Raw genomic sequence first — 11,732 nt, forward strand, 5'->3', positions numbered from 1 at the left:
ATATATCATTAAATATATTTTTAATACATTATATATATTTTATTATAAATTTTCATTTAACTTTGAATAAACATTGTCAAACTTTATAAATTTAAATTGATAAAGATATAGTAAGTAGTAGTAAATAAAAACAGAGGGAGTATTTTTAACTAGTGAAATTAAAATATCATTTTAATTTTACTTTAGGGGAAACCATAATTTTATCTTTTTTGAGAGAAACATAATTTTAACCGTTCGCTTTTCTTTCTATTTACGGATTATGGAGGAGCCAGCTTTTATTTATTTTTGAGTAAATCGGAGGAACCGGCTAGTGGGTCGGTTCTATGGTAGGCCCATAAAAGAAGCGCAGACCATGGCCCTGGAGTATTTAACTTTTTAGACAACGCGACCCCAATCCGGTCTAGGGTTCTTACCGTTTTTTGCGATACTAAAAATTCAGATTGCGGACGGCGGTGGCGAGGTTAGATCGGTTGTTCGGAAGAGGAGATGGAGGTGATGGATGTAGGCATTGGGATGGAGCGCAGGAAGAGGCCTAGGAAAGCGAGTGGAAAAGCTGCCGAAGCAGAGGCGGCGGCGGCGGCGGCTGCGGAAGCTGCTAGGGCGGCGGCGGAAGAAGAAGCTGCTGGGTGGGAGGAGTTCGAGAAACGGATGGCAAACCCTCCGACGGCCGAGGAGCTGCGCGCGAGCGAGGAGAGCTGGGAGAAGTTCTGCAGCGAATCGTGGGAGAGGTTCCGCGATAGATGGATCGATGTCTGGTCGCACGGCATGATCCCCTTCGACGCCGTCAGTAAGCGGCCAGTGCTGCCAATATCTTTCAGTTTCCTTCTTACCAGGATCCTTGGTTGCTCTCGTAATATACGTATAATTGTTGGGTGCAGCGCAAATCCCCTGCATGCGTTTCACAGACGCCGACTTGAGGCACCCTGATTTCCGGAACATCCTCTATCCGGAGGACACACTACAGATCGTCTCCGTCCAAGTCAAGGACCTTACTGGTGGCTTGCAGTGGCCCCTCGATGTCTACGGCGTCGTCGCCGTACGCGATGGGGTGGATCGCTTGCGAAATGTGGTTTTCAGCCGTGAAAGGGACGACTGCCAAAGTATCAATGAGCAGGTTCGTGAAAACTGTACTTTCCCACTATAGGACATGGATTAGAATAGAGAAGTAGCAATGGGAACAGAATTCACTAAATAAACTTGTATAATCTCAAAGCCATACATGGATAAGTAGGCAAAGTTCCAGAGGGAATTTTTTCACATGATGCATATGTCCAGTTTTTGCAAAAAAATAAAATAAAAAAATCCATGTAATGGCTCTGTTTGCAGCGCATTTGCAGATCTTTAAATTAAACGTCCTTTCCTGTGCTTGAGTATACATATTTCGTATTATTATTCTTCTTATTATGTATAATCGATCATAGTTTGATTAATTGAATATATTTCTCTGCGGTCTTATTGTTGATGAACATAACTTTTTGTTATTTTTACTTGTAATTAGTTAATAGATGAATTATGTTCCAGTGAATACAATCTCACTTTTTACCAACATTGGATGGGTTGAATATATTCCACTAGAGCCTTAATTATTACTGAAAGACAAATACATTACATCGTTTACTTAATTAGTTAATTGATGCATGCAGGATTCATACCTAACACTGACAGGCCCTAGTCGCGGTGTTGTCATGTCGCATGATAACTCACATTTGGAGGTAATGCTCAAAGTGAAGGGTACTACGGAATCTGAAGATAAAGATTTAAACAAATTTGTGGACTCATACAGGCTGGGCTGCTTCCTTCCTATTGAGTACACTAGCAAGCTTTGCACAGTGGAGATGCAATACTACACTGCTTTTAGGTCCGTGGAGGCCACGATTTTTGTTCGAGTGTTTAAAGGGCGATGGCCACAAGGTTTTCGAGGTGTACTAACTGCTAGTACCTTGGAGAAAAGAGACGTCCAAATCTCACTGCTGGAACTTAATGATGATGAATTGTCGGTTGATGCTGATGGCTTTGTCAAGCTATCAAGAGGTGTTATTTGTGTTGAAAAGGATGGGAAGCTGGGGCTGTCTATCTTCCAACGGGGTGCTGGTGGGGAAGAAGGCCGAGCGATAGCTGGTATTTGGATTGCAGCTGAAGATGCCGGAGAAGCTACTCATTACATGCCTGTGGAGGCGCTCGACTGCTGGATGGAAGTTACAGTTGCCTGGTCTCTTTTCAGACTTTGATCTTATCCTCGTGACAAGTTAAATTTATGTTTGCTTTTGTTGCTAGACTGGTTTATGTAACTGTAGACAAGTGGCTTGCCAATTAGTGTGAACTGGTGCGTGCTTTGTGTAGTAACTAGTAACTGGAGATTGGTGCTTTTGTATGGGCAAATTTGGATACCACTTTAAGTGTTCTTGGATTCTCTTTCTAATTCTGCTAAGTAAGGTGAAACGCCTCTTGTTCTGATTTTAGTCTTTTAGAAGCTCACAGAGATTATATTATCTATAATTGGAATGTTCTCTCTGAGAGAGACAAGCTGTTGTTAATCAGCACACATTGTATTTTGGGGCTAAAATGAAATTGTCCTTAAACTTGTTATTTGGGTTCAAAGCCATCAGAATCACTAATCTGTTTTTGTGAAAATATGAGGCCAGTTAGCTCTTTCGTTTAGTACCTTGTACCGCCATATTCAGCACTTGTGCTAACCATGGCAAGCTGATGTAGTTGACTTAGCGAATTTCAATTTTTTTAAAACAAGACAAGATTTGTGATTTTCATTGATTAAGAGAGTTTTAGACATAATCCCATAAGGTGGGTAAAAAGAAGATTACTCTTGTGGCATTACATTACTCGCGCTTGGCATTCACGATCTCCCAAAGCAAAGCTTCATCCTAGTCCCCCGCGTAGTGTGGCGACATAGGCGGAAGACCCAAACCGCGCCGCCGGCTACCCTCCTCGTCGCTCTCCCTCCCCTTGCCGTCGCTGGAGGACGCTGCCGAGCTAAGCTCGCGCGGCGGACGGCGCCGGCGGGGCCCTGTTCTCGCCTGGCGGTGGCAGATCTCGGTGGGGGAGGCTCTGTCCACCTCGGCTACAGTACGCAGTTGTTCCCACGACTTCGCGCAGCGGCGCTCATATCCGGCGATTCAAAGGGGTTGGCCTTTTTTCTCTGCGGTGCAACAGCTGGCTCGCGAATCTGACCTTCGACGACGGCTCCTCTTCGGCGGCCAGGGTGGGGTGGCAGCCCCCCTTCTGCAATGCTCGTCTCCACGCGGATCTACACCAGGCCGGCTTCTGGAGGCTTTCTCGGCAGTGCTGTGACGGTGGCTCATCGATCTGGGCGACGGGTTGCGTTGGTTTGGCTCGGCAGCTCGTTCCGGTGAGTTCGGGGTGGGGTGGCAGCCCTCCCTCTCGGCTTGGCATCTCCAACATGTTTGGGCAGGGTGGCGGCCCCCCTTCTTGGTCCTTGGTGCTGGGCGTGCTGGTCTTTGGTTTGTTCTACTGCGGTGTGGCAATGGCGGGTTGCCTGATCTGGCCTGCGGTTGGGTCTGCCTCGCTAGCGCTTGTTGCCGGCGAGGTTGGTGGCTCCTGCGTGGTGGTGACGACGTCATCGCATAGGAGGTGTGTGGGCTAGTGGGATTGCGGGCCGACAGCACTTTGTCGTCGGTGGCGTGGGGATGTGTTTGTCATGTCTGATCCGAGCAAAAGTTTGCCCGGCTCTCGCCGGCCGGCGGTGGCGGCGTCTACGGGCGTCGTTTTCGTTCTTGAAGGTGCCGCCGCAGAGTTTCTTCGACACGCTTCATTCCCAGATCTGGTTCTTCAGGTGAAATCCTAGACCCATCTGGGTCCGGCAATAACGTCGTCCCCGCGGCGTTTCCCCCTTTGGGGCGTTGCTTTGGAGACCGGTGATCCTTCTCTGCCCTGCCCTTGGGCTGGACGCGCACGGCATCACGGTTGGTAGGTTCCCAACAGGTGATGCGAGTGGTTGGCGTCGTACTGTGCGGCGATGATGATGGTGTTGCGTGGAGCTGGGTCACGGCTCGTCCTTCTGATGTTGACGGTTTCATTTGCCAATGTGTGTGTGCCTACGTTTGTTTTTCGTTGTAATAGAGAAGTCGGAGCTGCATGTGGCGGGGCCTATGTGGCAACGATGAATCCATGAGGGCGGTTTCAGCGGACGGCGCTCTTCGGAGGTTGCACTGGACCAAGTTGATGCAAGGCTAGCAACTTTCTCCAGTGAAGCGCATGAGCAAAATCGGAGCTGCCTATCCTCGACGTATGCGGTCGATTGTTTGGCTATGGTTGATGTGGTACCCATGTGTCGTTCATTCGTAGGGGTCTTGATGGGTCGTCAGCGGTGAAGTCGGAATCGCCTGCTCGGGGATAGGTGATGATAATGACACTGCAGGCTACCTCGACGGTGTCCTTTTCTCGGCGGTGTGTGTGGTCTTGTTGGTGTCAGGTCGGCCGCTTGCCCTTCTGTGTGGGCGTGTTGTAACGGTTTTCGTCTGGGTTTCCGTTAATTAACCGGGAAACTTTATTTTACATTTTTTAATGAATCAGGCCCTAATAACCGTGTTTCATAAAAAAGCTTCATCCTAATTTTTTTTTTGCATCAGCACCATCGTTAGCGTAGCAAGATTGCCGAAATAAAACACCAAAACAATGAGCGCCACGAGGGAGGGAAGCACCTTCCCAGCATGGCTCTTTCTGTAGACCATGTCGGTCAAGATCTTTGACCGTAGCCACCATGCTCCAATCCCTCAGCGAACTGTAAAAGCCAATCCAATCCTAAAAGGTAAAAATCCATTAAATTCTAACCGTGAAGCAGCCTCGATAAAGGAGGCGCGCTGCAGACTATTGGACTTGACATACTGCAATTTGGCCAGCGAAGCGCTCTAGTCTATCCGCGGGCCAAATCCTATTATGGATGACCAACCAAGCGAATAACTTGCATTTTCGAGGGCCCCATAGCTTACAAACGATTGTTCTTATGGTGGTGCTGGTGATCCCCTCGAGTTGTGCCTTATAAGAGCATCTCCAGCTGTTGGCCCTCAGGGGGCTGAAAAAATCGCCGCCTGGAGGTGACCTGGCGATAACATCGGCTTGGGGCCGAACTGGTTACCAGCCGCCGGCCCAAGGGTCGCCCCAGAAGGCTTTTTAATTTTTTTAAAAGACATTCGGCTATTATTCGGCAAACTGGCACAAACTTCGGCGACTTAAACAGTTTTTACATAGCGAATTTAAAATTTGCAAAAAAACAAAGGCCTAGACTACAGGAAGAACGCGCTTAGCGCGGCGAAGTTGCCGCCGTCGCCGCCATCGCCGTTGTCCTCGTCGTCCTTCTCCTCCTTGACGCGACCGCCCCTGCTGGACCCTTGCTCGGGGTCGCCCTGGCGGGCCGGTGGAGGCGCATCGTCGTCGCTGTCGTCGTCGAGAACGACGACGCCTCCCTCGTCGCGGCCGCGGCGACGAGCGGCGAACTGCTCTAGGGCGCGGCAATGGCGCTCCAGCTCCGTGTGCGCCCAGTCTTCGCGCGCCCACTTCAAGGCCGCCTCGTCAGAGAGCCCCGGCTCCGTCTTCACGGTGGCGAGGCCTGGCTCCATCTTCACGGCGGCGAGCCTGGGCTCCATCTTCACCGCGGCGAGCCCCGGCTCCGTCTTCGGCTTGATGAAGCAGGGAGGAGTCGAGGAGGAGGCGAGCCAGCCCTCGTTGATGGCGATGCCGGCGCTACGGGTGCGCCGGCTGAGCGGCGTCTCCGCGGGCTCGGCCTTGACGCTGAACAACGCCGGTGACCCGGAGGAGGAGCGGGAGGAGGAGGTAGAAGAGGACGCCGTCCTCCTCGGCATCTATTGGCCGCCGCTCCGGGCCGGGGCGGCAGGGTACGTCAAGGGCGGGGCGTTGCCGCCCTGGAGGTACCAGAGAACGGACTGAAGCGAGCGGTCGAGGGTGCCCCACCACAGGCGGCGCCCCTCGCTATTCTTGGTGCCCCGCACCACCGGCGCCCCGTTGGTGGAGGCCAGCCGTTGTGCCTGCCGGTGCTGGAAGTACGCCGCCCATGCCTCGTGGTTGTCAGCGGCGTACTGCAGGAGGGCGCGCTGCTCCTCCGTCAGCGACGCCCGCACACTAGTGCAGAACCGGGCTATAGCATCGGTTCGTAAGGGCCTTTAGTGCTGGTTCTGTAACCGGCACTAAAGGGTGGGGACTAAAGGTCCCCCATTTAGTACCGGTTCTGCACGGATCGCCGCTAAAGGGCCACCACGTGGCACGAGCCAGCGCCGGGGGTGGGGAGCACTTTATTACCGGTTGGTAACACCAACCGATACTAAAATGTGTGTGTGGGGGGGGGGGTTGGATTCATGATTTATTTTTCTTTAATTTTGTGTTTTCCATTTAATTCTTTTTCGTCTGCGGTCGACCTCGTCGGCGAAGTAGTCGGCGCGCGTGTTGACGTCGGGCAACGGGGGAATAGGGACACCACCGGCGTTGAGCCTCCACCCGCCCGGCCCTGCGCGCATGCCGGGAGGCGCCAGGATGTTGGCCTCGAAGAGCAAGTACGCCTCCCACTCGTGCAGCGAGCAGCGGCTGAAGCCGTTGGCCGTCGCCCAATCGCCGGGGAATCGCTCGCCCATCGTCGCGGCTGGGCTTGGGGAGAGAGGGGTGGATCGTCGGCGGTGGCTCCGCACGGGAAGAGAGGCAGAGCACGGCGGGGTGTGGCCAGAGGCGAGGGGGATGCCTTGCTTTTATAGCGGCCGGGCACCATGTGTACGCGTGGCGGGAGGGAGGGTGTCACCGCGCCGCCCCGTGAGGAAGCGCCGCCTGTGAGGAATCAATGGAAGGCTGACATGCGGCAGCTTTGGCATTGATTCCCCACGGGAAACCGAGACGTTGTGAGGACGACGAGGCGATTGTCGCTGACTCGGCGGGCCCGCAGTTAGTTCGCGCTAAAATCGCTTGCCCCGGCGCCCCGGGCGCCCCCAGTGGGCCGGATTCGGCCTGGGTCTGTCGGCACCAATTTTGGCCCAAACCGGCGAAAAACAGGCTTCTGGGGGCGCGACTGGGGCGATTTTTTGGTGCCGGCGCAAAAAAATCGCTGGAGGGGGGGAGGGGGCGTGTTGGGGGCGCGGCTGGAGATGCTCTAAGCCAAGGATATTGTCCAGTGTCTTGTGTTGAAGGTTGACGTTAGCTGGATAGCTTGCCCCAAAGGTCGACAACTTATTGTCAAGCATAATACCAACTTGAAGCCTAATGTTGCCCGTCCAAGTATTATCTTGCAAAGCCATTCTGATGGTGCATCATTTTCTTTGGGAATTATGAAATATCATGGGCGCAATGTCTCTCAGTCTAATGCCATTGAGCCAAGGAGAGTTCCAAAGGTTATCTTTATAGCCATCTCCAATGTTAACATGAGTTGCCGCCAAGAAAAGGTCAAGATCATGATCATTGCACGATGTTCCCATGCTAATTCAAGGTTTGGAGGGGGCAGTCCATTCAAACCAAAGCCAACGGAGCCGAACTATGGTCCGAATTCCTCAAGATTTAGGAGCCCCAAACCACTACATGGATGACTTTGGTTTATAAACATGGTCCCAACTGATCTTGCGATGATAGATGGCAATGTCTGTGAACATCAATTTTTTTTATTTAAGAAAAGGAGGATGACCCCCGGCCTCTGCATCTGGGAGATGCATGCGGCCACTTTGTTGATTATTCTTGAGGACCTTACAAAGTATTACAACAATATGACTGAATCCGCCATCTTGCCAACATATGCCACTACTCCTATCAATATGATGAAGGGGTGCTAGCTGGGCCAAATACCCAGACCACTCACCTAATCCTATCATTAAAAGCCAGAAGCCTCAGCCGAGCCACATACCGGGTCTGCGGCATAAACTGGTCTGACGGACTCACATGTGTCGCCACCGTCATCTTCCACAGGTCCGTCTTCAGAGCAGATATTGAGGCTTCTACCTTGTCAGGTCACTCTGCTATCGACGCCACCATGACGCCAGACAACTACCTCCTCCTGCGCGAGTCCATCACCATGCATCGGGCGCCGAGTCTCCACTGCGCCATGCCGCCGAGATCCGCCGTCATCAATATGTAGGATGAAGCACTGCTCCACCAAAAAAGCCGCCCACTGGTCCCTCGATCCCGTGTACGCCTCCAAGAATGACGCCCCCAAGGAGGAAACGACACCAACGTGCCGCCGTCATCCGATCTACTGATCTAGGGTTTCCCCCGGAGGTAGCGGATAGAGGTCTGGAGCTTCTCCATGGCGATGCCTTCAAGAAGGTAATGACACAAAAGAGTGCCGCCAATGCCGGTCTTGGCATCAAGCCGAGAACGAAGTTTTCACCCGGATCCGCTTGAAGAACCTCCATCAAGCATCGTGTGCACGGGTCGCCGCCGATCCAACCACCAGGCCCTCCATGCCGCCACCGCCGATACGAGGTCAGATGGTCTGTCGCCGCAGACCCGGCTGCCGCCGCCGAACGCAACCAAGGCCGCTGCACCCGCCACCATCGCCGCCCTAGGCCGACGCGGCCGCCAGTCAAGGCAGGCCTGCCATGCCACCAAGGCCAGATCGGCCGTGCCACCACAGGCCGCGGGGCTCCGCACCGCCCCCATGGCGCAGGAGAGAGGGAAGGCCCCCGCCACCGCCGTCAGCCCTGGGCTATAGGCCGGCGGCGTCCTTCGGCGGCGACGGAGGGAGGGATGGAAGGACGGGGAGCCCCCGATGGCTAGGGTTGCGATCTCGCCCGAGTCGCCCGAGCGGGGGTGACGCGGGCGGAGCGAGGGGAGACTCAGGAGCTGCTCTTAAAATGGGGGGAGCTGTGAACACCAATTTGACAAGCACAATCATAGTTTTAAATAGCCGGCTATAGCCTCGCTATAGCTTTGGTATAGCCTTTTCAGCACGGTGCCGCTAAATGGTTTTATGTACAAACATCCCGCTATAGCCTGCTATAGCCCGCTATAGCTGATTTTGAGGTCCGCCGCTATTTGGCATTGAGCACAATGCGACCCTCCAAGGCGCAAGCTTCACGGGGACCTTATCCTCCAAATGTTGCAATGGATTCTCTTGAGGTGTGTGATCGAGGGCGATAAACCAAGGTCCCGCATTGGGAACAAGATGCGGCTTGCCAGGAAGGACTGCAATATGTCATTAAGGTAAATGTTGGCACACTAGATAGGGGTAAAAAGGCTTTTGGTGTAGTTAATGACAAGGCCAGTGACCTCGCTGAAGGAGGTAGGCATCAGCGCAAGGAATTAAATATCATCTTTGATGGGCGCAACGAAGATTGCAGCATTGTGAGCACACAAGGAAGCCCGGATGGTGGGAGTTCTCTGTCCTAGAGGATGAAGCTTCCCTTGGGACACTACCTTGCTCAATATGTGGTGGAGGGGGTGGATGGCGAGCACGAAGAGGAGAGAGAAAATAGGATCCACCTGTCAAAGGGTACGACCGTGCCTAATGGGGCAATAGGCCACCCCATTGAGTAACACCATAGAAGAGACCAAGGATAAGTGGGCCGAGACCCGGTCGTGAAAGTGGCTTGGGAAACCATTGTGTCGAAACAAGTCCATAAAAAAATCCCAATGCATGAAGTCAAAGGCCTTCTTGATATCAAGCTTTCGAAGGAGGGTCAGAGTTTTGTTATGGTGAGGGTTCCAGCGGGGCGGCTTGTTTTTAACCGAGGGATTTGGCTTTGGCGGCAAGGGCGACTTAGCATTGGGAGGCCTTAAACCATTCCCAGAGTGCCTTTGCATTCTTCCGACTCATTGATATTCAACGACTGTCGAAGAAGAGCACATACCACTTCCTCATCATTGTTGGAGGACACCATGATTACCAGGGAGGAGTTGAACGTGTCGCTGCTACTGCCCCAATGTCGGGGTGCAGGGGATGTGGTGTGGTGGATGAGCAACTAGTGCTAGGGATGGCCCGCTGCTGCTATACCCGCACTAGGGTGGTCGGGACAGAGCGCATCTGCTCAACCTATGCTGGGGATGGCACGCGCCCTTCAGGGTCCACCATTGACCGATGAAGGGAGAGACACCCTCGACCGTACTCCGCCTCCAGGAGCTCCCAATTGACGCCATCTGACGACCCCTCCGGTGATGACAAATCAAACCAGTCCATGGCAACGATGGGTGGTGGGCAGATCAAGGCTGGGGGTTAGGGATAGAGCGGAGAGGAAAGCATAGATTGCTGGAGGCGGACTTTGTTGGATTAGGGTTGACCGCGCACGTTCGGGCCATTATGTCAGACTAACCTATTTCTCTCCAGATATCAAGGACAGTTTGAAGATTTGACCCTGCTCCAGGGGAGCCCGTTGGGAGGTGGGTTTTGTGTCTGCCCGGACATATGAGGGAGAAATGAATTTCCTCGGAGATGCTCTGATGAAGGACAGAACGTCACATATGATGTCCATGAAGAATTGAAAAAGAGAAAAAAAAAACCGAAAAAGTAAATACACCAAAACACGGAGCATATCAATAACATTCAATCAAGCACCATAACATGGAACAATATATGCACTCAAGCCGCCCGGGTAACACCTACAACAAGGATAGGAGTCGGATGAGCTTACCCTGGATCTGCGAGGGGAGAAGAACACACGAGTTAGAGAAAATGGAAATGTAGCTAGCCTCCAATGGTAACCTTAAATTTGAAAGAAAATTTTCCTATAATAGAACATTGCCTCAGATATATTCAATGGAAATTGGAAATATGTGTCAAAAGATATATGAAGAAATGAAGCAGAAATCACAAAAAGTAGATATAAAAGCAGTTCGATGATTTGCATGCTGTACTAAACAGATGCGCTAGCCAAGTTTCTCAAAAGTCCGAACCGATGGAAAGGACTAGGCAACGTATTTTAATACTCCCACTTACGTCTAGGCTATTTTTATATTAAATAGTGCGTTGGTCCGGATTTGATCCCGAACCTTGTGGCCCTGATTGCACATTGAACAGATGCGCTAGCTAAGTTTTTCAAAAGTCTGAACTAATGAAAAGAACTAGACAACGTATTTTAATATGGTGGTAGGAGCAAGTGGTAGTGGCTCAAGTCTCTGAGTTCGGGTAATATCATGAAGCCTTACCATGCTCTATGGTCACCGGTGCATTGTCACAAGTGATCTATGTCACACACATCTTCTCGTAGCATATGACTGATACATGCACCTGGAAACATATCGGTGTTTGAATTGTACCCAATGAAAGATAGTGATGCAGTACCACCGACTTGTATGAAAAAAAAATGCAGTGTTTCATCAAGACTGCTGTCTGTCTACTTTGTTTTAATGAACTACATACCATTGAGTCAGTCATCATGTAAGAAACCATGCACCCCTCTAGTTGAACAATCTGGATAAACATTCCTGTTTTAATCCAACTATCATTTTTCTTTAGAAAGGACAGTAGGTTCCCTAGTCTGTACTGCATAATTTTTCATTAGGGCGGAGGCACATGCCCGGCCTTAAATTAAGGCCCTTACAAACGAGTTCGAAGACGAAATGTGGTTGCGGACAAGATGAAAGTACAGACAGAAAAGTTACGGATGATACATGACCCAATAGGGCCTGAATACATGACGCAGCGTGTAAGAACTCCACATGACTAGGTCAGATGGGCGAGCGGACGGGTCCCAACCCTGTGATGTCCCTCCTTCCCGCATGTCAAAGCTTACAACACCTTGCGCGAAGGCTGCTTGCCAGGTGGTCCAGCCTTCCAC

The 11,732-nt window shown here is 51.7% G+C and overlaps 1 protein-coding gene across 1 annotated transcript; it reads left to right on the plus strand.

Moving 5' to 3' along the window:
• The first annotated feature begins 387 nt into the window (after nt 1-387).
• LOC123059517 (uncharacterized) lies at nt 388-2,370 on the plus strand. Its single transcript, XM_044482067.1, has 3 exons — nt 388-787; nt 879-1,114; nt 1,644-2,370. The coding sequence occupies exons 1-3, from the start codon at nt 487-489 to the stop codon at nt 2,226-2,228; spliced, it is 1,122 nt and encodes a 373-aa protein (XP_044338002.1). The 5' UTR covers nt 388-486; the 3' UTR covers nt 2,229-2,370.
• The last annotated feature ends 9,362 nt before the right edge of the window (nt 2,371-11,732 follow it).

This window comes from Triticum aestivum, chromosome 3A, assembly GCF_018294505.1.
Source record: "Triticum aestivum cultivar Chinese Spring chromosome 3A, IWGSC CS RefSeq v2.1, whole genome shotgun sequence".
NCBI lineage: Eukaryota > Viridiplantae > Streptophyta > Magnoliopsida > Poales > Poaceae > Triticum > Triticum aestivum.

Bases quoted from the DNA above. Each gene is read 5' to 3' on its own strand.
- LOC123059517 (XM_044482067.1), top strand. From the start codon at position 487: ATGGAGGTGATGGATGTAGGCATTGGGATGGAGCGCAGGAAGAGGCCT. The intron at 788-878 runs GTAAGCGGCCAG...TGTTGGGTGCAG, and splicing joins GATCCCCTTCGACGCCGTCA to CGCAAATCCCCTGCATGCGT. The intron at 1,115-1,643 runs GTTCGTGAAAAC...TGATGCATGCAG, and splicing joins GCCAAAGTATCAATGAGCAG to GATTCATACCTAACACTGAC.